Source organism: Lepisosteus platostomus, chromosome 24 (assembly GCF_059453375.1).
Source record: "Lepisosteus platostomus isolate fLepPlt1 chromosome 24, fLepPlt1.hap1, whole genome shotgun sequence".
Lineage (NCBI taxonomy): Eukaryota > Metazoa > Chordata > Actinopteri > Semionotiformes > Lepisosteidae > Lepisosteus > Lepisosteus platostomus.
This window is the reverse complement of record NC_142634.1, coordinates 17667428-17694506: the sequence shown is the minus strand read 5'-3', so window position 1 is coordinate 17694506 and position 27079 is coordinate 17667428. Positions and strand designations below refer to the sequence as shown.

The 27079-nt window shown below is 43.0% G+C and overlaps 1 protein-coding gene and 1 long non-coding RNA gene across 10 annotated transcripts in view; one reads left to right on the top strand and one right to left on the bottom strand.

Moving 5' to 3' along the window:
• The window catches only part of rbm19 (RNA binding motif protein 19), a 50467-nt gene that overhangs the window by 9966 nt on the left and 13422 nt on the right, over positions 1-27079 (top strand). For all 9 annotated transcript variants that reach the window (XR_015929853.1, XR_015929854.1, XM_088618433.1 and 6 more), the window contains exons 12-22: positions 156-277; positions 672-768; positions 1309-1419; positions 2506-2706; positions 3507-3606; positions 4122-4249; positions 5227-5287; positions 5892-5971; positions 6405-6460; positions 6905-7021; positions 25014-25119. Coding sequence is in view for 7 of the 9 variants with exons in the window: in XM_088618433.1 (XP_088474559.1) it covers positions 156-277; positions 672-768; positions 1309-1419; positions 2506-2706; positions 3507-3606; positions 4122-4249; positions 5227-5287; positions 5892-5971; positions 6405-6460; positions 6905-7021; positions 25014-25119 (1179 nt within the window). In the remaining 2 variants the exon portion in view is untranslated. The remainder of the gene's footprint in view (positions 1-155; positions 278-671; positions 769-1308; positions 1420-2505; positions 2707-3506; positions 3607-4121; positions 4250-5226; positions 5288-5891; positions 5972-6404; positions 6461-6904; positions 7022-25013; positions 25120-27079) is intronic.
• On the bottom strand, positions 21465-25017 carry LOC148641822 (uncharacterized). Its single transcript, XR_015929857.1, has 2 exons — positions 24513-25017; positions 21465-23784 (listed from the first exon to the last, which is right to left on the bottom strand). It is a non-coding gene; the product is annotated as an uncharacterized LOC148641822 (long non-coding RNA).

Genomic DNA, 27079 nt, shown 5'->3' with positions numbered 1-27079 from the left:
GTCTCAGTACAGCAAACCTCAGCCTGACTTTCAGAATTTTCATTGACCCAACCGGTGAAGGCATGGCATGTCTTACCATAACCTGTGCCAGGAAAGCCGTTCTCCAGGAGCTGAGGCTTCAGATGTAACTTATTTATCTCTTTTGCGTTCTGTAGGGCCGCATGCTGCACATCCTTCCGTCCACAATGAAGAAACAGAAGACTGACCAGGACAGTGATGCACAAGGATCCTCATACAAGAAGCAGAAAGATGCTAAGGACAAAGCAAGCAGTGGCAGGTCTGAGCCCCAGCAGGAAACAGCTGATCACTGAGTACACATGCTAGCTGTGCATGCTAGCTTCCTAAACACATATGATTTCTGCGCTGTCCTTCATGTGCGGCGTACTGTAGCCCCTTTGTTACTACAACTTACTGTTTACCAAAACCGGGAAGATGCAAAAGAGCAATCCTCATGACACCTGCCTTGCGATTCATCAGTTCATTAAATGCAGAATTTTAATTTGTAAATTAGAGGGTAGATCATATTATTTTTCTTAGCATTTAATCATCAGTTCATGCATAGGGGGCCATTATCTCAGTGGTGCCCTATTTTGTAGCCCTTTTCCCCCATGAGGTCCTGCAGGTACATACCTTGGAAAGCTCCAATGTCTGTTTTGTCTGGGTCTCTGCAGCTCCCACAACTGGAATACCTTGTTTCTGGGAACCAGCGCCGTAGCCGATGCCATCGCTGAGAAGTACAACACCACAAAAAGCCGAGTTCTTGACGATGTGAGATTCGCGCACCTGGGCCAAGTTTCTCATGCCTTGGCTAATAAGAACTGATGAGCGTGTCATGTAAAATATTCTTGATATGTCAGTTTTTGTGTATTTGTTAGTATGTGTATGTAATTATCAAAAAAGAGATGAAATTAATGAAAATCAACTAATCCTTTTCTCACATTAAATATAAGAGACATTTATAGAGCAGAAAAAATATGTAAACAAAGTGACTGAGTTAAGGATTGAATGTCATTGTCAACACCAAGCTCCTGTCTCTTATGATTGCTTGTAAGGCCAGACTGGAGTAATGTTAAACATGTTTCATTTTTGCTTTATAGTTTTATCCGCATAGTTTTTAGGTATGCTGTGCTTTTAGTGCAATGTTTACAAAATTCTGCAGCTGACAAAAGCTGTTGAGTCTCATTGTTTGAGCTTCTGAAACCTGGTGTTCTGCCTTCAAGGTTAAGGACACATTTTGGCAACACGTGTCTCCGAACTGCAAATGTGAGAAAACGAATGCCTCTCCCTTGCTCTTTCTGTCCTCCTCAGGAGTCTCGGGGCAGTGTGGCAGTGCGGATGGCCTTGGGGGAGACTCAGATCGTCCAGGAGACTCGGCAGTTCCTGCTGGATAATGGAGTCAGTCTGGACTCCTTCAGCCAGGTGCGTACGCAGATCATAGATATACCTGTAGACAGACTGTTGGGAAAGGAGAAAATGTTTATTATTGAGTAGGTTTTTGACTTGTCCAGATCCTAGAGAGAGCACTGTTGCTTTCAGGACAGCTGAAGAAAGCTTGTAATTGTGCTGTAAGGCCTAGGAGTGTAATGGGGGTCATCTTTAATTTCTATGACATCATATTTACAATACTGGATCTAAAAATAACAGGCTTTATTTTTTAGGTAAGGCTATAATAGGTTAGAATGTTACTTCTACTGAAGTCTATGTACCGTATATATTAAAATGACAGATGCATGTCTCTATTATACGAGACATCACTCTAACTCCCAATATTTTTACCTTAAATCTTAAGTCCTTAAAGAAAGCTTGGCAATCCCACACAAATACATAACTACATTCGTGAGTTGTTCTGTCATCAGTAAACAAAATAAGTTCTGCGACAGCTCTCAGGATCTTAAGGCAATGCTTTTGCCCAAATTACAGGCTGAGCTACTGATATTTTCAAGTGCTTATGGATTGAGTGTTTCTTGTTGTAGTTCACACATCTTGACAGTATGATAAAGCATTAAAAATTACACGGATAGAATTTCTCATGCTGATGATTTTTTGCTGATGACATTTAGTGAGTGTGTTTCAAGGGTGCAGTGGTCTACATTGCTGCCTTGCTGTGCTGGGACTCCTGAGTTCAGTTCTGTGTGGAGTCTGCATGTTCTCCCTGTGATTGCGTGGGTTTCCTCCAGCTGCTCCAGTTTCCTCCTACATTCCAAAGACATAGTGGTGGGTTAATTGGCTTCTAGGAAGACTGGCCCTGGTGTGAGTGTGTGTGTCTGCCCTGTGATGGACTGGTGTCCTGTCCAGGGTGTGTGTCTGTGTGTGTCTGCCCTGTGATGGACTGGTGTCCTGTCCAGGGTGTACCCTGCCTTGCGCCTGTTGCTTGCCGTGATGGTCTCCCACTCTCCTGCGACCCTGACCGGGATCAAGCAGTTAGAAAGTGGATGGAGGGAGTGTTTCGACCTTGAGGTGTTTGAAAGTAACCATTGGTTACCGTGGACTGACTGCCCCCTGCAGGCTGCAGGGCCGCGAAACACCACCGTGCTGCTGGTGAAGAACCTGCCCGCGGGGGTGCAGGTGGCGGAGCTGGAGGCTGTCTTCTCCCCCCTCGGCTCTCTGGGCCGGGTCCTGCTGCCCCCCTCGGGCCTCACCGCCATCGTGGAGTTCCTGGAGCCCGCCGAGGCCAAGCGGGCCTTCAGCAGGCTGGCGTACACTAAGGTGAGGGCGCCTGCCCGCTTGGGAGCACACACTGGCACACAAGGGCAGTGAAGTCCGACCCCAGTGTGTGAAACATTCGACCTTTCTCCTCAGTCTCTCTCCCTTCTCTCCACAAGGTGGTGGTAGATCAGAAGAAGTTTTTACAGCAGCCCTTCCGTGGGAAGTGTGAGGAAACAGAAATGGTCTACAGAATAACTGTGTGACCATTTCATTCTGCCTTACGCTCCTGTTAATCCCTTCAGCCGCTGTTTTACTTGTACTTTGGTTTAAATTAAACAGTAGCAAGACACAGAAAGTGTAAGACGTTTCAATAAGAGCTGCAAACTGTAAAAGAATTACGTTCACCTGCTGTCAGCTCTTTAAAAGGAGTGTAACGGGTGTTCATAGCTTTCATGATCCTGTTGGGAATTTTCAGATTCCTTATCTTTCCTCCTTCTCCCAGGTGCCCTGCTGTGTATGGGCTATGGCCTTGTGGGGTTGTATTTGCGAGTCACAGATACAGAATATTTTGCCTGTGTTTGGCATGGAGGGCCAGAAGGCAGCTGTAAATGTTACAAAAAGACATCAGCAGTGTAATAGTGGACAGAGGGGCTACACACAGTCCCCAGTGTAAAGTCTTACAGACTTGTATGTAAATTTTTACACTGCAAGACATTACATTACAACGTTACAAGCTCTATGACAACTCGTTCTGCTGTCTGAGAAGTGAAAAAATCAAGACCCTGAGACTGCACTGCTTAACAAGTTTTCAATGGAGCGTGTGGGTTCCTGCTTTCATAATCCTGCCTGTCCCCCTGCAGTTCCAGCACGTGCCCCTCTATCTGGAGTGGGCTCCGATGGGTGTCTTCACACAGCCTGCGCCTGCAAAGCAAGAGCAGCCACCGACAGACAGTGAGCAAGGTAACTCCCTCCGTCTGCTGTTACAGAGCTGTGTCGTGTACAGATGAACACCCTTTCCCACAGTGCTGCTGTGCACCCACTGCTCCACCTGTCGCACGGCTGTCTGCACACCTGTGTGAGCGCGGGTCAGGTCCTGGTCCGTGTAGTTCCTGGGTGCTGTATTCATTAAAGTGTGTGGTGATCTCTCTGAGAGAATCGCATCCCACAAATCAACGTTCTTCACAAGCAGAATTAGTAAGAGTTCATGGATAAAAGTGTAGTGTTGCATGTTACTTATTTACATTGGGAGAATGTTTCCGGAAATTTAAATGTTGAGTAAATGTGTTACTGATTCAAATTACAGCCACCCTAATCAGATTCAGGGTTGCAGCATGACGAGACACATTCAGTTGTATATGTTGCATTTGCAATTCCAGCTTCTCATTAAATGAATCACTTCAGCATGAAGGCGACCTTTAGGGGAGATTCTGTTGTTGCCCTCCTGTTTTAACCCCTACCCCCCTCTTTTTCTCCAGTACCAGAGTCGGAGTCGAAAACAGCTGCTGAGGCTCAGAGTAGTGAGGAAGAGGAGGAGTCCATTCCCGGCTGCACGCTCTTCATCAAGAACCTCAGCTTTAGCACCACAGAGGAGACGCTGAAAAGTGTATGTTGGCAGCATTAAAACCACTAGTTTGCCATCTAGCAGGGAAAGTCGGGCATCATTAGTTTATAGAAAGAAACAGTATCTCAGAGCTGTTTCTAAGGTGCTGTGAGATCCAGCCACTTTGAGGACTGTTGTGGAAGTACAGGGTATTCAGCCCCCCCCCACCCCAAACATTCGCTACTTGCATCAGCTTTCACCCGTTTTCCCTTGCAGTTCCTCTGCATGGCTGACTGAGCGCTGCAGTTTAAACTCACATCTGTGTGGTCAACAGCTCTAGGAGCCTGGGTTCAGCTCTGGGATGGGCTCCTCTTGTATGGAGTCTGCTTGTGCCCCTGTGTGCATTACTGCACTTCTCCTGGGTGGTCTGTTTTCCTCCCTCCTCCCTTGAACACGCTGGCTATGTTGATTGGTGTCTCTAAATTGGCCCTGTGTGTGTGTGCACACCCTGTGATGGACTGCCATCCTGTCTGTGGTGCAGTCCCACCCTGTGCTCTGTGCATCGGCTGTAGGTTCTGAGTTGCCATGACACTTGCCAGGAATATGAGTCTGTCTGACAATGGAAAATAAATTCAAATGAACCAGGTGATTAAAAAAAACACTTTTCATTAGGAAGCAGAGCATAATAAAGGTTACTGAAGAGAAGATGGCCATTCGGCTGTCTTGCTGATTTAGTAGTTAGGGATTGGGGATCCTTTCTAACTGCCTTAAAGGAAACGGTATCGGCAATGTAGCTGGCTAGTTCCTGAATCCTCTGCCTACATGCATAAAAAACCTCAAGCTGAACTGTGGCTTTTAATATTCTCTGTTAGTATTCCTTGAGTTTCAAGTGCCAAAGAGCAGCTGAATCTTTTAAGAGGTTTATCTTTACATTTTACGTTTACAATCATCTTTAAGTTTTACATTAACAGTTCCACACTACATTGTGTAAGGCCTAAGGAAGGAACTCTGAACTGCGTGCTTCTGTGTTGACTCTGCAGGTTTTCTCCAAGTGTGGAGCAGTGAAGAGCTGCACGATCTCTAAGAAGAAGGACAGAGCAGGTTTGGCTTAAACACTACTGCAAACTACAAACACAAAGGGCCCAGCAGAGTTATTCTCTATATTGGAGTATGTGTCTTAAGTATGGCTGCAAGTGAAGATGATTGGCTTTTAGAATTCAGTTCTCCAGGGTGAATTGTACCTCATATTCCAGTGTGTTCCTTTGTATAATTCTAGATACTACGGATATTTATTAAAAGTATTGGCTTTGAGTGAAGATGACAAAAGCAGAAAAAATACTCGACCTTTCTCCTCAGTCTCTCTCACTTCTCTCCACAAGGTGGTGGTAGATCAGAAGAAGTTTTTACAGCAGCCCTTCTGTGGGAAGTGTGAGGAAACAGAAATGGTCTACAGAATAACTGTGTGACCATTTCATTCTGCCTTACACTCCTGTTAATCCCTTCAGCCGCTGTTTTACTTGTACTTTGGTTTAAATTAAACAGTAGCAAGACACAGAAAGTGTAAGACGTTTCAATAAGAGCTACAAACTGTAAAAGAATTACGTTCACCTGCTGTCAGCTCTTTAAAAGGAGTGTAACGGGTGTTCATAGCTTTCATGATCCTGTTGGGAATTTTCAGATTCCTTATCTCTCCTCCTTCTCCCAGGTGCCCTGCTGTCTATGGGCTACGGGTTTGTGGAGTTCAAGTCCCCCACGTCGGCACAGAAGGCCCTGAGACAGTTGCAGGTAAGAGACCCATTCCACCTTGTTTCCTCTCCCTCAGTTACTGCAAACAGTTTCTAGAGCAGGTAGCCATCAAAGCGCTCAGGATCATGGGCCTGCGCAGGCAGCTGCAGTCACAGTCGTCTGGGAAGGGAAAGATGTGTTGGCTCAGAGCCTGCTGGCTGCAGGTTTGAATCCTGGCTTTGCCACCCGTTTTCTTATTCTCAGTTGGCCAGGGGTGTCACTGATGAAATGGGTTTGTCTTGCTGTGCAACAGCAGCTGCCTGAGTGAGAACAGGCTGACTTATATAAAATGTGGACCCTCTATCTGGAAGTGCATGCGTTTTAATTCACAGTTCCCAAGTTCACAGCTGGAAAGCTGCATACCTGAAGTGTAGTAAAAAGTTCAGCCTAGAGATTGTGGAAAGTAAGTAATGAGCCTCTGTCTCCCCCTCAGCACTGCACTGTAGATGACCATCAACTAGAGGTGAAGATCTCAGAGCGAGCAACCAAGTAAGTATGAGCAAATCTGAATGAGCCAAATGTTCAGAGATCTTGAAGAGACTTCCTTTAATGACGTTGCCTGGGGTTTAGAAATATATGAAGAATGTAGTTATGTACAATAAATTCCAGGAACATTTGCCCAATCATTGAATTGTTCTTTCAGTACACGTGTTAAAACAGCAGTGTTATATGCTGACCTGTGCGGGGTCTTTGCTTGCCTGGCTTAAGGACCAGGAAATACTAACTACAGTAAGAGCACTAAGTGTCCGATCTTGTCACCCACATGGCATGGAAGTGGCCCTGTGACCATGGAGAGACAGCGTGTAGGCCGATATGTGAATGGAGCGTTTGGGGAGAACCTTTTCTCCCAAGTGTTTTTTGTTTGAAGTACATGATACAAAGCAGTGCAGAGTGTGGGGCTGGTTGGATAAGGGCTGTCTTCTGTGTCCTGAGGCCTGTCGTGGTGAGTTCTCGGAAGAAGCAGATGGCAAAGAAACAGACCACCTCCAAGATCTTGGTCCGCAACATTCCCTTCCAGGCCACCGGCAAGGAGCTGCGTGAGCTTTTCAGGTACTCTATACCTCCGCCGGTCGCCACCTCCTGACGTTCCAGTCTCTCCCATCAGTCCACATGAGGGTTTTGTGAGGGTGGGGTCCGGTAGTGTGGTTTCCATAGACTCGGTGCAGGTAAACTGTTGCTTTCAATACGAAACCTGCAAAGTCTGCTTTGACCCCGTTTTGCCTTTCCTGACTGAGTTCAGCACTTAAACGATTTGTGTGGATGTCGTGAAGAATGTGCAGGACTGTCAGTTTTCTTCCTGAAGTATTGTAAATTATCACAGCAGACTGAGTTACAGCGGAAACCCCATATATTTGGCTTCAGTTTTCTGCAAAAACATTCAGGCCGACAGCACTCATGGTCTTGCACAGCTATTAATTTCCCCTCTACTCTCAGTGTGCATCAGTTTCAAGAGTTTTTATGAAATTAGTTTCCCTATTTTTGTGATACAAGGGGAGCTTGCTGACAGAGGAGCAGACTTGTTTTTCACTCAACCGTATATTAATTGATTCAATAAAATCGGTATATTTTAATGTTCTGTTTAGTTGCTCAATACATCCTTTAGAGCACACGATGGACTCATCACTGAACGGTCCAGGTGTACAGTTGCTCTGTTGGCCTCAGCGGGGGCTCCAGGCCAGTTGCCTGCCTGCAGCTCAGTGGGCTGTGAAGGGAGCTGTGCTCAGAGAGTGTGGGGAAAACAGAGCTTTTCAGCCGAAGACATCTTCTCACTAGACTTGGGAGGGAGAAGCACATTGTCTTCGTGTGTTAGAGCACTGATTTAGATTAATTGTAGGTCTGCGTGTGAAGCTGTTGAGCACAGAGCAGAGCTCAAGCAGGGAGTGGAGCAGACTGTCATATGTTCTGTACTTGTAACTCCTCTCTGACCGACACTTGTGGACAAAAGACCTCAAGAGGCTGCGTTCCAGTTCTTCTCAGATCATTGCAGAACAGTAGATAATCAGAATAATCTATAAACCGGGTAGGTTTTTTGAGAAGATTTCATAATTGCCAGTTTGTAAGTTCTAGGGCCAGTAAAGGCATTGCAAAAATTGAGCTCCATTGTAAATAAAAAGATACATTTCTTGCGAGACTTGATTGAGTAATATAGAGCAGTTGTTGAATTTTGTTTTTCTTCTTTTTGGAAATATTCAGAGTGTATTGGTATTTTTTTATATAAACTCACTCTCTCTTCTTGTTTTACAAGCTGCCAAAGGTGTGAATTCAGAAATTGAAATTTGTGTTACTTGTAGCTGCTAAATATCTGTCTGGCCCGTTGTTCATCTGCTTATTTTGTGCATCTGTGTGGAAAAAAATCACAAGTTATATAGTATTTCACGATATGTACAAGTATTTTTATTTTAATGAAGTGGATTGCACTGTTTACTTCATATGTTCAAGTATTAACCTACAGTTATAATAGAACTGTGTGTAAAAGGGCTCTTGCTGTGACGTGATAGGACTTGCCAGTATCTTCCAGTGTTGCCTATGAGAGCTGCATCACTTGTCCAAGTGGCTGTATCACTGCTGCGGGCTCTGTGGGACAGTGTGAATGCAGTTTTGGGTGGCTGTGGTAGTGCGTATTTCTGAAGAAAGGTGTTGTGACAGGCCTACATCCCAGCAGGTGATGCCTCAGCACATGGAAAACTCACAATGGGAAGCAAAGTGCTGTGCTTGGAAAATGTATTTACTCTCATCACCATGTATAAACTAAAACCTACTCTCAACAACCCAACACCAGGTATCACCATTAGTCCCTTTTAAATGCAAAGCTTAGTCTAAGGTTAAACCCATGTGAGAATGAGACTCGGTATCTAATTAAGCAATAATACATGTGTGAACACACACAATAGTTACACCTAGTGATCTCTAGGGGCAGGTCAGCTGAAACTGATATCCTAATTCATGCTGGCCTGCCGCAAGCCATTTTGAATGTTGTAGTCACATTGGGGTGTTCATCAGCTATCAACTGGAAATTTGATTTAAAAAATGGCAATAAAAATTAAAGCAAGATTCCAATCCGTTCATTCTCTCGCCTGTTTAAGCCTTATTTGTCTACAGTACTCTGGTCTCTGATTGGAACATGCTGAGTGTACTGCAGCCTGTCTATGGTATGTCAAGGCTGCAGCTAAGTTTATTTGCTGTCAGAGCTGGTACTAGTCTGTGCCTGGCTTGTCCCAGGAGTTAGGGAACTTTTGGCACGACTGGAAGAGTAAGATAAGGTCTTTACTTATGTACCAGCTCTGAAAATAGAAATACTTATTTAGCTGCTCCTTTTGTCATGCATGAATCGCAGTCAGGTTTCTTACCGTGGGCAGAGGGAAGAAGAGCCTACTGTTGACATCATGTCCTCGTCACTGGACACGCCACATGTGCTGTGTGTAAGAACACGGGAGGGAATTCTGGAAATGCAGCGTAATGAAGAGGCCTTAATGCAGTTCCTTGTGTATGTGATTAGGAACCTTTTACTCGTGTAACCACAGTAAAGGCACAGCCGTTTCAGGAGAAGGGTTGGTGATGTCTTGCTAACTGAGAATTCTTTAAAATGGAAGTTAATTTCAGAATATTAGAAAGGGCAGGAGCCAGCTGTTACTGCTTAGGGACAACGTAAGAATATTAACTTGACTTATTTTAAAATGCAATTTTTTTGTGAAATGTAGTTTGTTAAATTAGTAGGGTAGAATCTTACCTCATCGACGTGATTTACACTATAGTGGTAAGATACTTCCCTTCACCGAAAACTTTGTGAGCGTGTTCGTTAGGCTCTTGTAAGAAATGGGTTTGAGGTTTTTTGAGGCTGGTTCAAAACCAGATGGGCTTGATGGATTGCATGGCCTCCTCTTGACCTCGGAGAGCGAGAGGGTGTGTGTGTGGCTGTGCGGGGGGAGGTGTTTGTTTATCGGCCCTTCTGCGAGGCAGGACTGCGAGCGCGCGCTGCCACCGCGGCCCAGTGAAGCAGGGAGCGGGCCCGGCGGTTTTATGTGGTGGTTTGTCATGTTTATGTGAGCCGGGCTCAGTCCTGGGCGCTCTATCGATGTTCCTGATGCTGTAATTGATGGGGCTGCATTGCTGTGATATAGCGGGGTTAATGGGCCTTGGCGCAGTGAGAGCGATGTGACAGAGCGGGGCTCCTTAACCCTTTCCTCGCCTCTGTGCCAACTCATGGGCACAGCGGGCTCTGTGAAAGCTAGGGTTTCAGCTGTGTACAGGCTCTCGGAGCGCTGCTAAACCTTGAAACACGGCTGTACCTTGAGTGTTAATTCAGTCCAGATTACACAGTTAATTTAAAGAGCTAACGATTGAATTGCTTTCCTGATCAATGTGCATCATACAAATATATTTTTTTATTTAGATGGAATTAACTGAAATATATCACCTCACCTCAGTTCATTGCTGCATTGCTTAAATGTGGAAAGCAGAAATGAGGGCTAGTGAGTGCAACACTTGATCCATCCCTTATCTTTTCTGCTCACCATGCTCACACGGAGAGCTGCACATTACCTCTGAGGAAGATATGTTTTTGTGCAATTTTAGGAGGAACGCGTCTCTCTCGGAAGCCAGTGCACGCTCACAGGTGCCCGAGCACGTCACGACTCAGTCATGTGGCAAACTCGCGAAGCTCCGCACAACAGCCCTGCCAGTTCTTCGGACTCGGTGGATCGTAGACCCCCCAGGTGGGGGTCCCACCACTGTCGTAACCTCGATATGGCAGCATCTGAACAATAGAGCTCAGTCTGTGCTCCGAGCGAGTGCCCTGACTGGATGAGCCTCTCGGATTCCCCTCGTCAAATGTTTTTCCTCATCAGTTTCACGGACCATGTCCGGATGTCGGAGTCTAGGCTGCTGCTGCTTCCCCTCACTGCTGTGCGCAGCTCCTAGTCGTTGGCAGGAAGGCATTTCCTGAGCAGCCGGGTCTGACATGAAGGGCAGTGGCTGTGCTGCACTGTGCCAACAGCGTTATTAGATGTGCAAAAGGCACATCAGGGAATCTACCCAGATTATCTTTCCATGGCACCTGGATATTGACGGGGCTGAGCAGTCCAGTCCTCGGTGTAACTTCATTAAAACAAAGCCAGTCATTGTTGTGAGGCAGCTCACTCGTTCGAACCGGCTTACCTCGGAGATCTGTGAGTAACATTGCTTAAAAAAGAGCGCGGAGTTTTCTCTCTGCCATCGACAGTGCTGTGGAATAGGGCGTATTTCACCATTGGTGAAATATATACTATTCCTTTAGTATGTTCAAGTAGAATATACATTCTTGGAAACACAAAAGAAATAGAGCCTACTGCGTTGCACCGCACATTTTCACAGTTAAGTGATATTGTTCAAATGCCTCTGTTTCAAAAGCCTAGAGGCCTGGAGGCACATCCTGGCAAACATTTTCATTATTACCATCTGGTTGTAGTATGTTAGTGAGTACCTTTGAACACAAGTCGTGCAGTATTCAGAATACTTCAGATTCCAAATATGAGCACAATAATTTTGGGTTCCCTTGTTATTTAAGCATTGATATCGGGGACATTATGTTGTGCAAATGCACATTTACTATTCTGCTTTTTTTTTAGTACAGGGAAAGCATTTTGTTACATACTTTTCTGCGGAAGGGATGAGGATCAGCATTTGTAATGTTAGTTAATTGGTTTCCCGAGAAGTACTGTTAAAACAGATAGTATTGGGGGAAACATTGTAAAAGAATGACAGGGTTGCTTTTTGAGGCTTTTAGAGTAAGCACGCACCCTATACAAAAGTAGTCATGCATGTTGTATCTCTCAGTGTTGCCTGTGTCAGCCAGCAGGGGGCAGTGTGGCTCCATTCCCACAGTGGCTGGCCCATCTGTGTGTCTGTGTCTGTGTGTGTGTTAGAGGACAGAACGGGGAAGCTGTGGTTCAGCAGCCCAGAGCGTGACTGCAATACTAGATTGGAGCGGCTGTGCGCCTTGCCGTTGGGAAGTGGAGATTAAGCAGCAGCCACTCTGTATTTATACACACTGCCTGCACTGCTGGATTCCCTGTGTTCCTGCCTGTGTGTGCGAGTGTGAGGAATTGGGTGTGTGTTTGCCTCGCTAGGTATGCTTGTGCTCTACAGTGTAAATGCATTTGTGCCTCTCTGAGTGTACGTGATCTGCTGTGTATTTATTGGGTTTTCCTTGATGCATTTACTAGCTCTGTGCTTGTGTCCAAACATTTCTGTGGTTTTAAGACTTCCTAAGCATGTATGCATGAAAAGTATCTAACAAAAAAGAATTTAACAAACTCTTAAGTCTACATATATCTTAAGATTAGAGGTTTAATTTTTCCTTTTTTTTAGTTTTGATCACATGGTTTTCCCTTTACTTTATTTCAAGCTGATTCAATCAGTTTCTTAATCAAAAATGGCAAAACTCCATTAATTGCGACTCAAGGTTAGTTGCTTTTTAACTTAATGCATGTATTGAGTCACTAATTCTTTTTTTACTCTATTTGTGATCTGAGCTCGTATCTTTCGAGTGATGTTGATTGCTCAGCTCCAAACCTGTTTAATTCAGCATCCTTTATTACTCTGGGTTTCAGTGGAAGCAAGTAGTTGGAAAAATGAAAAATGCAAACCTGACTTTTACTCTCTGCATGAATGCACAGGCCTTTTCAGTTTCACGTGGTGACTTTTATTGTGTGTTTACATTCACAGGTTTTGCTGTGAGTATGTTCTCCTTTTGCATTTCAGAGTGTCTTGCTGTTGGTGTGTGTGCCTGTGTGGGATAGCATTTTTATTTTAATGCCCACTGAAATGAGAGCATAAAAATGAATTTCAGTACTTTCTTTGCTTCCCATGAAAGATGAGAGGCAGTATTGGATGTGATCTGTTTGTCATCTGTAATAAACCAGTTTATAGAGGGATCTACATGTTTGTTCATGTATGCGTAGTGCACTATAACCATCATAACTGCAGTGCATGTTTAGAAATGTTATAGCACAAAATGTGAAAGTGTGCAATCCGTAGAAATGTATGAACAAGAGATCTTGGGTCCCATTTTCTCTGCTAGGTTTCAGGTTCAAACCATAAAACAATCCCATAGTAAAATAAATTTTAATGAGGTGGTGGCCACACTTCTCCAAAAGCAGCAAATATGCGCAGGCAAACCTTTTGTGTGATATTGAGTAAAACAACCATGATGCTTTGTCTGATTTGTAATTCTCTTTTTTATTTTCAATGAAGACATATTTCAATTCTTCACTCTTACATAAAATATGTAAGGCAGGATCTTTGCTTTGCTTCATTAGAAAACAGCCGAGATTTTTCGCTATGACAAGAAGTTGCAAGAGTAGGTATGTCTAAAGAAAGACTATGACAAAGTCACATGATTTGTCTGATTAAAGAAGCAAGGAGGAACTGCGAGGAGCTGTAGCAAGAAAGTTAAAAACCGTTCTGAAATTTACCTGCAGCCTGTGCAGTGAGTGTAGTTATGTTTATTTCCTTGCTTCAGCTAAAACATCACCAGATTCTGAAGCTACATCATGAAATAATTTTTCAGAACTTAATAGATGGACATCACCTAGGCTTCAGATCTAGTCATGTGTTATTATACTTCAAAATATTTAGTGGCAAATTAAAAGATTAAAACCAACAAAACAAAAGTGCCTTCTACTAACTGCATTGTTTTATGATTCTTGTCTTCTGACATGCAATCACATTAAGACATGTTCTAACATGCAATTTTAACACATTTTGCCCCACATATATGGATTCTCCTATTGAGAGTTTTACAGTCAGGCTAGAGGGGCTAGACTTTTATAAGTGATCTTGGAGCTTTCAGAGCTAAGCTCATCACATAAGATTGAACCAGTATTGGATTCGCAACAGACTGACAGAGGAATATAATTTTAGAAGCAGGTGGGGGTATCTTAAGTGTTTGCCCAAAGCTGAGACAGCCCTGGCTCTGTGGCACTGCATTGATCTCGTTCCTGCTTCAGGAGGCAGTGGGCAATGTGTAAATTCATGGCATTGCTTGCTTGAAGTCTCTGGAGGAGCTCTGCGCTGCAGTATGTGCATATATTCTAGTGGAGTGATGGCCCATCACAGCTTATTGATGACTTTTTTCGTATCAAATTACTGTATCAACTCCTCTAGTCATCAGCAGTTACATAGTTGTCATTGCTTTTAAACTGTAAAGGCTGTGATCTCAAAGGAAGCTGATCTGCCCCTACCTGTTGACATTGTGTAGGTGTGGAGCACATGCTAGACACTTTTCTCACTTACTGGCAAAACGGTACCACTTTTCCTCTTTTACATAAAGTGGTCCTGGGCCCTTACAGGAGTATATGAATTGTACTTTCCTACATGGTGAATTGGACATTTAGTAGTAGTTGGTCATTGCGTTTTTAGAATGCAACTTCCAAGTTATTAATATGGACAGGCTTGCTAAATGAAAGAGGGGTTTTCTTGTAACTCTTGGCTCTGTTAGCAGCTTGCACAAGGGGGCGACATGTTTGAATGTATTGTTGTTTAAGGGGTTGTGTACCACATTGTCGAAATACTCAGGAGTCAAATTACCCTTCTTTTAAAACCTTACCACACTATCCTGTAGTTACTTGGTATTGTCTGTACATTCCCATGGCAATCTCACAGAGAAGATGAGAAAAGAAGCACATTGCCCCTCATAGTAATAACTCCTCTGATCAATAAACATTGATCGGAGCTGATGTTTATGCCGTTTAATATATATACACAAGTGGAATTGCTCTTTCAGCCACTCCAGCCAAAAATCATCTTCCGTTGTAAAATGATATACAGTAAGGTCTGTCACACAAGCTAATAGTGTTGGATTGAGTCCACTGTGCTTTGTAGGCTTGGTTGTATGGGTGGGAGGCTGGCTGGGTGATGTCATTCATGTGTGCTACTCCTGCTGAAGTCTTTCAATAAGGTGTCATAGCAAAATCTTGCATTCTGTTGAAGCCTAGAAAAACAGGTCATCTTAAGAAAGGACAGCAATGATGCTAGCTCAGGTCACTGCTCATCAACGTTACTCATCTGCATTAAGCTGGAGGGGAGGCTCATACCACAGCCTGCAAATATTCTTTGTAATATTTAGGACTGGCACTTCTTGGCCTGAGTTTGCATCTCTGTTTAAACCATGTTGTATAACTATAATGACAATCCTACATCTTAAGTAAAGCCTAACTATTTTATATTTTGTGCAAACCGTGAAAGTTCTAAACACTGCTTGTGATAAATTTCCATACTTGCTTTGCTCTATTTTGTTTTTAAGACAATTTGTGATAACATCATTTGTTCAACTATTAATAAAAATACCTAAACTTAATGAAGCAAAAAGACCTTGTAAGTTAAACTAAGGAACTACAGGAATTAAATTCAAGGTAAATGGGTTGGGAGATGGGCAATCGGCACCTTTTTCAATGGTGTTGAAATTACAAATAAAGTGAAACTGATTCAGAGACATGACCAAAAAAATAATGCAGATAACAAGAAAGGACTTGCCATTTTTTTGCATATACTTTTAATTAACAATAACCTATTTTACTGACATTCATTTTCAGTTCCACACATTTTTAAAGTCTACTATGCAGTCCAACAGCCTGGACTGTTGGAAATGTATTGTGTTACAAGACAATTGCTAGATTTGTCATAAGAGTTTACTTGTCCTTTGTTTTCTGTGATAGTTTGACTCCACAGCCTGTCCATTATTGAATTTAGTTACATTTGCCTCCATATTGATCAGTTTTATAATGTTGCCATTAATTTAAGAATAGAATATTGCCTTTGATTACCTTTCGTAATGTGTCCAGTATAATGATTTCCAAAAGCACACGTTATTGCTTAGTGTATACTGTACTGTCCATGTCAGGTGCAGAGAAAGTCCTCATGATGAGCCTTAATTTAGATGATAGATCTTCACCTTGTTCCCCTCTGGATGTAGTTCTAATGAGACACTGAAAGGCTTTTTGATATAAGGCAGCCACACATCTGTCGTATTCTTGGTTTTTTGGGGGGTAATTGAAAAAATAATATATATATATATTTAGTGCTGCTAGTGGCACAGTGGTTAGCTTTCTTGCCTCGCCGTGTTGGGGCCCTGGGTTCGATTTCGATGTGGGTGACAGCACGGCGTTTGTGTGTTCTCCATCTCTTTGAGTGGATTTTCTCCTACAGTCCGAAGACATGCTGGTGGGTTAGTTGGCTTCTGGGAAAATTGTTGTGTGTGTGTGTGTGTGTGCGCGTGCGCACCCCTTGATGGACTGGTGTCCTGTCCACGGTGTGTCCTGCCTTGTGCCCACGGTTAGCCGGGCTAGGCTCCGATTCCCTGCGACCCAGATTTGGAAAGCAGCTAGCAAATAGATGGAACAATATATTTTTCATTTTCTATTCTGATACTCGTTTACATCAAGGACTATGCGAGTCTGGAACAAGCTACTAAACGATTTTACCTTCTTCTCTTTTGGCAATGTTTTTATGTTCCTAAGTTCTAATTAATTGTTGACTTGGACATGGCGTACACAAGATGTCAAGAGAGCTGTAATGTCTTACTCACACCATCAGTGAGAAAATAATTACAGAATCTTACCATCAGTGTCTGTTTCACTCACATTTTTCAGATTGTGTTTAAAATGGTTGATTATGACAGGTGGTCTCTTATATAAATAAAAAGGGCTTGACTGGATAATTTCAGCTTCCTTCTCCTTTTTGCCATAGAAATTTGAGTTCTGTCATCAGACCTGGATGCTCATTTGCATGTTGGTTATTGTGACACTTTATGGTGACACAACCCATTTATTCTGGCCACAAAACGCGGTTTTTAAATTAGTCAAAAGGCTGTGGCAGTGATTGAGCAGGGTGGTATGGACATCCTCCCTGTCCCTGTGAACTGTCTCCATCATCAATAGCCCCCCCTGCAATCAAATCAGCGCATCCTCAAAATTCTCAGTTACTGGCTGAGAAGGGCAGGGGGAGTAAGAATTTGTAGGATATTTTTAAATCTATCGAAACAAAACCATCAAGTGAATTTGAAATCTGTGCTCCTAAGAAATCCTAAAAAGAGGTACCAGCTATACTAGGAGTTTAATGTCATCTGAGGCGATGGCTGCTGGCACTTTGAAATGTGGTGCATGAGATTTGTGTGAAAGTCAAGTGCTTACTTTTTGTTTTCTTTTTTGTGCTGCTTTTCATAATCTTTCCTTTTCCACATCCTCCTTATTTCTCTCTCTCTCGATTTTCCTCTCTTCTTCCTCCTCTGCCTCCCCCTCCTCCCTCTCTCTGAAATGCGAATCTGTGGAAGAAACGGCTTGTAAATTAGCTGTGGTCTCGCTCGTGCCCAATGGCCCTCTTATCTGAATGCGGGTGTTGATTGTTGGACTGTCTCTCAGGGTGAGTGACGGCTCAGGGTTTGCTTGTGAAATGGCTGATTTTTGTCAATGTTTGTCTGTACGGCCTTATCTTCAAGCCTTATATTAACTGCCTTGTCACTTCACACAAGCCAGCGCTGTCTCTCTCCCTCTCTGGCTCTCCTGCGCTCTTTCTCTCCTGCCTGTGTGAGATTTTGACATCAGAATGCAGTGCTCACCGGACCCCCATTCTGAAGGCTGCTGGGTAATTCACAGCAGAATTCGCTGTCCCCATTTAAAGCCTGTCTAAAGATGCTCAATTTATCTCCTTCAGTCAGTATTCCTCAAATAGAATTTTTTAAAGCGATAAGACTCAGAGGCTGCAACACCTGTGGGGAGTTAAATGCTACTTTACTGAGGTTTTTGTCATCTTAAGTTAATTCTTTATGATCTGCAATTCTTTGTTTTTCCCCATAATGCCTGTTTTTTAAAAATATAAAATGTAATTAGTCTTCAAAATAAAATTTGGTATTATTTGATATTCAAATGATATTGAGGACAGAAATCAATGATTAAGAAAGTTATAAAACAAAACTAACTCAGGGTTTTAGAAAAATATATCTGTAAATAAGCATTTTCGTGGTATAGTAAATTCTGTTCTTTAGGGATTCCTTGTTTAATCTCTATTTTGAGTCGTTGAATACGTTAGTCCTAACTTGGTCTTCTAATTGGTCTCAAAGTTTTTAGTCCACCTGAGGGAATGAGATCTATAGGAAGTTAAGTATAGTCATTATATTCATATGTTTGTATTTTTTTAAGTTTTGAGATGTTGCTTAGCTTCCCTGTGTTCCGTTCCTGGTTGTTCGCCTGTGGAAAGCGGATTGCGGATTGTGGATTGAGTTTATCACTGAATTGGTAATTATACCAGAAAAGACGAAGGAAGAAACATGTATAGCGAATTGCTCTTGGTAAACTGCAATGTAGTGTTGGGTCAGTTCAATTGTGTAATAAATGTAATTGGAAATTCAAATCTTGAGGACATTAACTGAGACATTACAACAAGCTAAATGTCTGTTTTACATTGACATAGGGAAGAAATAGCATCAATGCCAACAGAGACTGCACTGAAAAACTAAATGTTTTTTTTGCAATTTAGATAATGTGAAAAACAAAAGAATGTACACCTGCCTTTACAGCACAGAACCGATTTTACAGGAGCAGAAAATAAGGACATGCACAGAGATAAGGTTTTGATTAGAAAAGTGATTTTTTTTCATAAGACATGATTAAACTTGCCAAACAATTCATGTTACAGAAAAGCAATAAAAGATGATTAAAAACAGTAGTAATGAGATCACAGGAAAAGTAAAGAATCCAGAATTGTACAGTACAGACGAGAACCATGTGAAGCATCCATTTGGAGGAAACTATGATTCCACGCATATAGCTCTCAGACAATTACCTTTAATTAAAGCAACGTCTCTTTTTTAATTGGATGCTTAAAGACTACAAATTGCAAGAAAATGGGAGTAATTTGAAGAAATTGGAGGTCTGTGAGAGATCTCAGTCCCGCTCGGTCCTGAACACCCACAGAGGAGAGAGAGGAAGAGACAGGAAAGGCTGTTTGTCCAGACAGGAGAAAAGCTCCTAGTTTCTTTCTGAAAGAAAAACTGTGGTATTTGTCTGTAACTTGAAACACATTATTTTTCTTAGGTTTCTGAAAGACTTGGTGTATATCCTTAGTGTGATTCTAATCTGCAGATTGATCAGGATAGTGTTTGTTTACTCTCAACACTGATCTTGCTCTCTCGGATAGTCCCACAGAGATCGAGGGTGTGCTGCAGACAAAGCTGAGGTAGCGCTTGGAAATTGCAAGCCGCTACAGGTGTCCTGATCCTGGCAGAAGATGCCTGACCTGTGATTAAGCACCTGTATTAGTTAAAGCCACTGAGGAGCCTCCCCACCCATGACGTTCAGTTTGTGCTGAGTGATGCTATGATGCTATTGAAGCGCTTCACTTAAAAACTGAACTATACTTTATTTCAAGATAATGAGTTCTCTCAATAGCCACACCGGAAACGAAATTATTAAATGTCCTAGTTGAGTGTGTCTGTCATAGACTGAAAATGTATGTACTGTATGTATGGAACTGAGATCCTGGGAGGTTTAGCTATGTATTGTGTGGTCATCTTTTTTTTGTTTTAATGAGATGTTACTCATGTTGCTAGAGGTCTGGGCTGAAAGATGGAGTAAGACCAAGAGGAGCAGGGGCCTGGCTGCCTGGTTTAGCCAGTGGAGTGTTAAAACGTCTGAGCACCAGCAGGCTCTGGCTGGAGCAGACCTCTTGTCGGCTGTATTAATTGTGTGGCGCTGTTCCGAACGAGGCAGAGGGGAGGAAGCTCAGTGGAGTTGACACCGCGGCGTGGTTCTCTTTTCGCACAGAAGGGGGAAAGTAGCGGCTGTTTTTTTTTTTTCCTTTTTGTTGTGTCATTTTTTTATCCGCTTTTTTTTGTAATCGGATTCTTTTAATTTGCACGCCGTCCACCGGCAGGGTTTGGGTTTCAAAGAAGGCTGGAGTGACTGACGGAGTGAAAGGAGTGGAGGGGTGGGGGCGGGGGCGGGGGGCAGCTGTTTTGTCAGTCCAGTGCTAATTGGCTCCTTGCTTTGCTCTGCACTTCACTCCCAGCCGCTGCAGAGACACTTGTCTGGCAGACGTCCTGATTAACCTGATCTGTGCCAGGCTGTTTGGCCAGTGGAGGCCAGTTACTGCAGACGGAACCCGTTTTCTTTCTGCGTGTGCTTTTAGCCGTCTTTTACTGGGGCTCCCGATAGCGTCAAATGTGCATTAGATGTGAACGTTGCTGCGCTTATGAATTATGAATTTTGAAAGAAAAATACAAGGCACAGGAGAGTGAGAGAGTAAAAGATAAATTGAGAGAGAATAATATATACACCTCTACTTGTGGATGATTAGTTGTATTATGTAGAATACACCAGTTTTGGTTGCTCCTATTTGCTGAAGCTGGTTAAAACAGTGCAGTTGGGTTATGAAGTGTAGCAGGAGACTCGCATAATGTATGGAGTTTATTTTTTTGTGCTTCTTTAAAGAGAAACAAGCACTCAACAAGCTGTACACCCAACTCTAGGAAACTCTAAAAAACCAAGAGGTTTTTTGTTTGTATTTTATGTCACCTCATTACAGTTTTTGATCCATCGTCTCTACCGTGTGTAATAAATGGCTCTGAATAGCCTCTGTTTAGCTTTGGGGAAAAAAACAGAAAAACATGATGGCTCCTGCATTTGATGGCTCTTTTTGTACCCTAGCCAGCTTATAATATTGTGCCTCTGTTTCACCACAATCACTTGGCACCGAACCTGCTGCAGAAGGTGATGCCTTCTTCCTGTAACCTGGATGTCTCATGAGGGAGACGCTGCCGTTTGGCACAGCCTGTCCTGGCGGTCTGGGCAGCTGCGGTGTGGCTCTGCCCCTGTCCTCTTCAGGTCTAGAGTAGGCCTCGTGTCTCATGCATGCGAATGCGTCCCGTTGGCCCTGGGGAGGGGTTGCCTTTCGACATCGTGCTGCTTCAGGTAATTGTGGCAGAGCTGAATTGCACTGCCGCTGGTCTCCTGCTCTGAGGGCTGAAGGTTTTTTTTTTACTAACTTGATGCTCAGAAGTGCTGGCCTTTGTTTCTCTTCTGTGCTGCTCAAGTAGCAAGTCAGATCACTTTGGGATGGCCTGTGTTTCATAGGTGAGACAGAGCTACAGCATCTCTTATTTTTTATCACTCTGCAAATGAGAGATTCTTTTGTAAGACATTGTAGAGATTGCAGAGCACTTGAAGAGAGGAGTGTTTTGTAGGAGATGTTTCTTCATGAAGCACAAGGTTACAGTACCCAGTCAGTGCATTACAGTGTAGTACCTGAAGCTTTCAACGGCTCAAGTGATGTACATGTACTGTAGGTGACCATGTGGCACAGAGTTCACGTGGACAATTGGCGCCGATTCATGTTTGCTTGTGAAAGTGATGTCAGTGTTTTAAAATACCTTTAAACCTGCATTCTTTCTCTGCAGAAACACTGTTCTGCTTTTTCAGGGAAAAATAGAAGTATTAATCCAAAACTGAAGAAATACAATATAGAATTTCTGCTGAAAAGAAGATACTTTTATTGTAATTTATTACTTTCTGGATTCTTAATATATTTTAATTAAAAACATTCATGTTATCTTGAGATAACTTAAAATCAATTTTTGCATTCACGTATTAGCCCTTAACCACTTCAATAACATCACTGATAATTAAGAATAATATATAGTTACCATTGAGTGAAAATTGTGCTATATAAGTATTACTATAAATATAAATGTACCATTATGTACCATAGTATTTAATTTATAAATTTTACTAATTGTTGGCATAATATTATGAATGCAACCCCAATACATGTGTTCATTTGTGCTTTTTAAGAGGTTTGCCTTTTAAGATGCAAAAGAACAAATCACTTGTTGCCTAATTTTCATTTATTTAGATTTTCCTTTGCCTGTCTGATTGATAGTACTATTGATCAAATTCTAATTTGGTGCTGGAAGTTGTGGTTTATGTAAAATTGGGAGAGGATGAAACGGGTCATCCTTCCTTACAGGGGTGAGGCTGTAGCGAAGCCGGAGATGTGAATTCTGCTGCAGCGGTGACTCGGACAGCCACCCTGCTGGCTGATCTAACCACTGCTGCCACTACAGGGCTCTCTCTCGCTGGGCCAGCCACCCCCCGTCCCCTGGATTAGCTCAGCACAACGCTCGCCGTGAAATTGAGAACGCCTTAATGCTAACCTGACCTGATTTCTAACAATCCCAGCACTGCTTTCATCTCACTAGGTGTTAAACAGGGAGGTGAAGCCCATTGGCTATTGACATTATTCGACTTCATGGTTTTTTTGCCAAGTCTTACGCTCAAAATGACTCCTTGGCCTCTCCTGCCAGGCTATATGAGCCAAGAGCTGGTAAGCAATCGCTGTTTCTTTGTTGTGTCGCCAGCTCAGGCTTGTGATTGCAATCCGCTGTACCCGTGATTGTGTGGCCTCCTCCACCTTTCGCCCTCCCCACACCGGCCTCAGAACGCTCCTGCCCAGGCTTGAGCTGAAAGGAATTCTTTCTGCTGCTAAAGCCCGTTAACAGGATTGGCGAGGCAAGTAGGGGTAAATGCAGGTGTGCATTGAAAAGGGGAAGTGATCCGAACAGATTTCACGTCCTCATTTTATTTCCCCTTTCCTGTTCTTACACCTGTGTTTCAGTCCACCTGCCTAATCCTTCAGTCAGAGGAACCAGACAGTTAGGTTCACGGTTAGTTGCAATAAATGTGACACTTGGTCTAGTGGCATTCTCGCAGTGCTTCTGTTAGGGAGCAGGTTTTTCATGTTATAACTCACTAAACAGGATCAGGCTTCTCGGGGCTCTGTTCCTGCACAGCTGGGGGTTTTGGGATACTCTGATTCATTTTAATGATATTACGGAGCTTGAATCTAACCTTCCTCTTACAGATTTCTCTGTATAGGTCTTTAAATTTGGTATTTGGGTATGGAAAACAATATACTTAAATGCTCTGCTATGGTAATTTGATTTAAAAACTGCAGTTTAGATACTTTCACTGACCAGTATGTATAATATATGGTTTCACAGACCTATATCGGGGGAAGTCCTTTGTATACCGAAGATAAATTTGGATAGTCCAAGAGTAGTGCTAATTAGGCTCTATGTAACCTCTGATAAAATTGTTGGTTTAGCACGGAACAATCTACGGTAGATTTGAAGTGATTGAAATGATTTGTTCGGAGCATTAGTTTGGAAGTTTATTTGAAGTGGAAGAAGCTGAGTAAACCTGTTAAAAACAGTAGAAATTAAAAGTAAGACTGAGAATCAGGGGATGGAGACTAGCCTGTCGACTTTCATTGGAGTAAAGTGCTTGTAGTGTTCTGAAATGTCCCTTGATCGTCGACAGTGATGTTATGCTCTGGCCTGTAGAAATGTCTCCTCTTTCTGTTGGGAAGGGATGTAGTTTGGCTTCCCTTCCCAGTCTTGAGGTTTGGTGTTTGGGGTGCTGGGTTTTCTCGGTGTCCGCGCTTGCAAAGGGAAGCTTTCTCTGTGAGAGCTCTGAAACGCTATGATCCGCGTGGGGGAGTGGAGAGAACACTGAGTGAAGGTAAGGCACGCCGAGGGACTGGCTCAGCTTCACCTGCTGTACCTTGACCCTGTAACACTCCTGCTTGTTCTTCGCAGCTTTGCTCATGCAGGAAACTTGGCAGCCACTGTTAGGCATTTATTGCCTAAGAAACAAAAGGGAGAAACAAAAGGGAGAGATGCAAGGGAAAAATCTATTGAATCGTGTTTTCTCTTCTGCTTGCATTAGAATTTTCTTCAGTCTGCGTCTCCCCCTTCGCAGCGTTCTGGCGGACTGCCAGTTCTGTTCCTTAAGAAAGGAGGCTGTGTTAGTACCAAGGTCTATTAAAACACATTAAGAGAGTAGCTAAATGAGTGTGAAAAGATCACGGATCAGAATGTGCAGTGGGTTTGCGATGTAGCCATTCACGCCCATGGAAATGTGATCAATCCCTCTGAGCTCATTTCTGAAAATAACATTCAGAATATTGTTGATGGGAAGAGGGGGAGTCTTTTCATACAATCAGGGTCTCTTCTCAGATTTTTGTAGATCTGAAGGAGGGCTGTTAGGCTGAACAGACCTGTCAGTCGCTCATTTATTGGGCCTTTTTCCCCCCGAGTCAGCCCCCAGGAGTGCCTGGTCTGACTTTTCTTCAAACCTAGTTCTAAATTACTTCATTAAAACTCTTAATTTAACCAATAACTGCTTTAATTAAACCCCTGTAATTGTTTAAACTCTTCAGAAGTTTCAGGTTCTTAAGTTTTCTTTGAAGTTTATTACATAAATTCAGAAATCTTCAGCTGTTGGAAAACGGAAAACCTTTTTTAACAAAGCTTGTAGTTACATAATTTAATAGGGGCCAATAATTAAAAAACGGTCTTCAGATATTCACAAGACCTGAAACGTGTCAGCCAGGGGCTGTACAGATTGATATTGAGGAATGTCTCTCTGGATTGCTGCTTTTTAATACAGAGTTCTGTGGTGCTTCAGTAAAACTTGACCATCCAGCATCATCATTCATTAAAATAATTCCCTACCTCTCCTGACTCCTGAACACACAGCGCTCATCCTGAGCTTCCTCCACTTCCCAGTATTCCCAGTCCTTCATTGACGGCACCATTGGCATGTGGTGTGCTCTTAGTAGGTTTATCTTTGTGAGCTCATTATACAAACAGGACAGTCATGATTTTGTCATGTTTTTTTTATCACCTGTTTAAATTAAAGAAAAAATGAAATTACCCCAGGCAGTTTTTACCCATTTCTGTCATGCACATAAGGTCTAAGATAAGGCTGTGAGTAATACCCCCTGAATGCTGTATATTCCTGTGTGTTTTTCTTGCTCTTGTACAGAAGGAGATTAATCTCAAAAAGTTTCATATCCCATTTCACATCTTTTGATTAACTTTGGAACATTGCTGGACATGGGAAGAAGATTGCATGGTTATACAGTGCTTTCCAAAACTCTCAATAAAATTGAATTTCTACTGATAAAGTTGTCTCCCTGTGGTAAAACAGTGCTTTCTCCCTCTCTACCACAGCACGTTTGGGGAGCTGAAGACCTTGCGTCTGCCCAAAAAAGTGAGCGGGACAGGTGCGCACAGAGGGTTCGGCTTCGTCGACTTCCTCACCAAGCAGGACGCCAAGGTGAGCGCTGGGCTTGTCGACCTCTCGCTGCTCCTCGTGCTTCAGTCCTGATTCGCTGACTTTCACGGCAACAGCCTGAAAGTAAATTGACGACTCTTAATGAAATGCAGTTTAAAAGTGAGCTGTCAGCTTCAGCTTGCTGACAGTTCCCTTATGTTTACCGTTTTTAAGGGTCCAAATTACCGTGATGGGATATGCTTATTAACTTTGACCTTTTTTTCATTTTCTTCATCGAAACATAAACATTTGTACCCTCAGCTTTACTGTCTGGTGCTGTTTGCAATATGAGCATCAAAACCTCATGTACCACACTGTTAGTGGAGCCGCTGATAGAAAATGCAGCATGTCCTGGACCTGTTGTTAACCTGATCCTGTCCCACCTGAAGGTGTTGCTCTTTGCTTTTAGTTAATAATCAGCAGAGCTTTTCACGCTTCCTTCAGTTCGTCTTTTCTTTCAAGGAAGTATCGGGTCACATTTCGGTAGCAGTAAAATACTTCAGAATGCACCTCATCAGACAGAAAGGCATGCCGAGTTTTTAACCGTTTGCTCCATTTGTTCATTTGAACATCTGAATGGTTGCCGCTGTACAGTTGACACAACCCACACGCCATGCTGACCAATTTCCAGACCTATAGCTTGCTAATTATACTTTTTCACTGTAAGCATCATTTCATCCCCACAGGATATTTACATGACTTCTGTGTATCCACACAGTTTGAGCTGGTTTTGTCTTTGTTGATTCGGTCTACCTGATGTAAATCTTGTCATATGTGCTAATGAGTAAAAATGAAAACTCAATGTCTGAGGGTTCAGTCCCGCCTAAAACGCCTGTATTCAAGGGTGTGCCGTGCCTAAAACAGTGGCGTGCATAATAGAAATTCCCGAAGATGTCAAAGACGACAGTATGTTTAACTAGGAACATGGCTGTTGCTGGACGAAGGGCCTCAGCAGTGAAGGGGGAGTGGCCCGGAGGGAGTGGGGCTTGCAGACTCGCCAGCCAGGTGGCACCCTGACAGACGCGCCGACGCATGCGCTCGGCCAGCATTCGGCTAGCATGACAGATGCATTTTGAAAGGGTCAGAGGTCACAAATCTTATGGTCAAATATTTTTTTCTGGCAGCAATTATACAATACTTTGGCAACGCAATAACGTCCTTTAAAATATCCAAATCTTTTCCTTGTTTATCCGTGATGAGGATAAGGACGTCTTATGGTAGGAGGTCCAAATTGGCTACATTTTGAGCACCTCCGTCTCCTGAACTGTTGTCTGTCTCAGTCCAGAGATCGGTCTAACTGTTTTTCCCAGGGGCAAACATTAATGGAAATCTTCATTAAGGTCAGCAAGCGATTGATTTAATATGGAATGACCCAGGAATCTTTTATGTCAAGGCAGGGAGCCTTCAGGATCAAGCTCAGTCAAGGCTGCATTTATTAGGTCAAAGGTGGGCAACCTTGGACCTAGAGGGCATCAACTCTCAATTTCTTCATAAAACCAATTATATTCTAAAGTGAAAAAGTGAAGCATTGCTTCCACTTTTTTAAATTGGCGATAACTTATAGGAATGTAAAAAAAAGTTCGACGTAAACTGAGGTCAGTGATAATTTCATGAGGGCAAGGCTACAGCTAAACAGGAGTTTTTTTTTAATTTTTAAAAATATCACAAATTCCATCTGATTTCCTTAATTGCATACAAATTCAGACAGCCAATATGATGTGACAGAGGTTAGCAGACCAGCCTGATACTCTCCTGAGGGCCAAAGAAACGTCCTGCACTGACTGGTGAAGAGAACTGAATCTTCTTAGCCTTGAGCAGAGAAGACTGTGAGAAATCAAGCGTTCAAGGTCCTTTCCGGGCACTGACGGAGTCAGAGAGTCCAGGGGATTTTTTACACAAAGGATTGCCGAGGTCTGAAGCAGCTACCCAGCCGTCTTAGCAACGCAGACCCCATGGCTTTCTA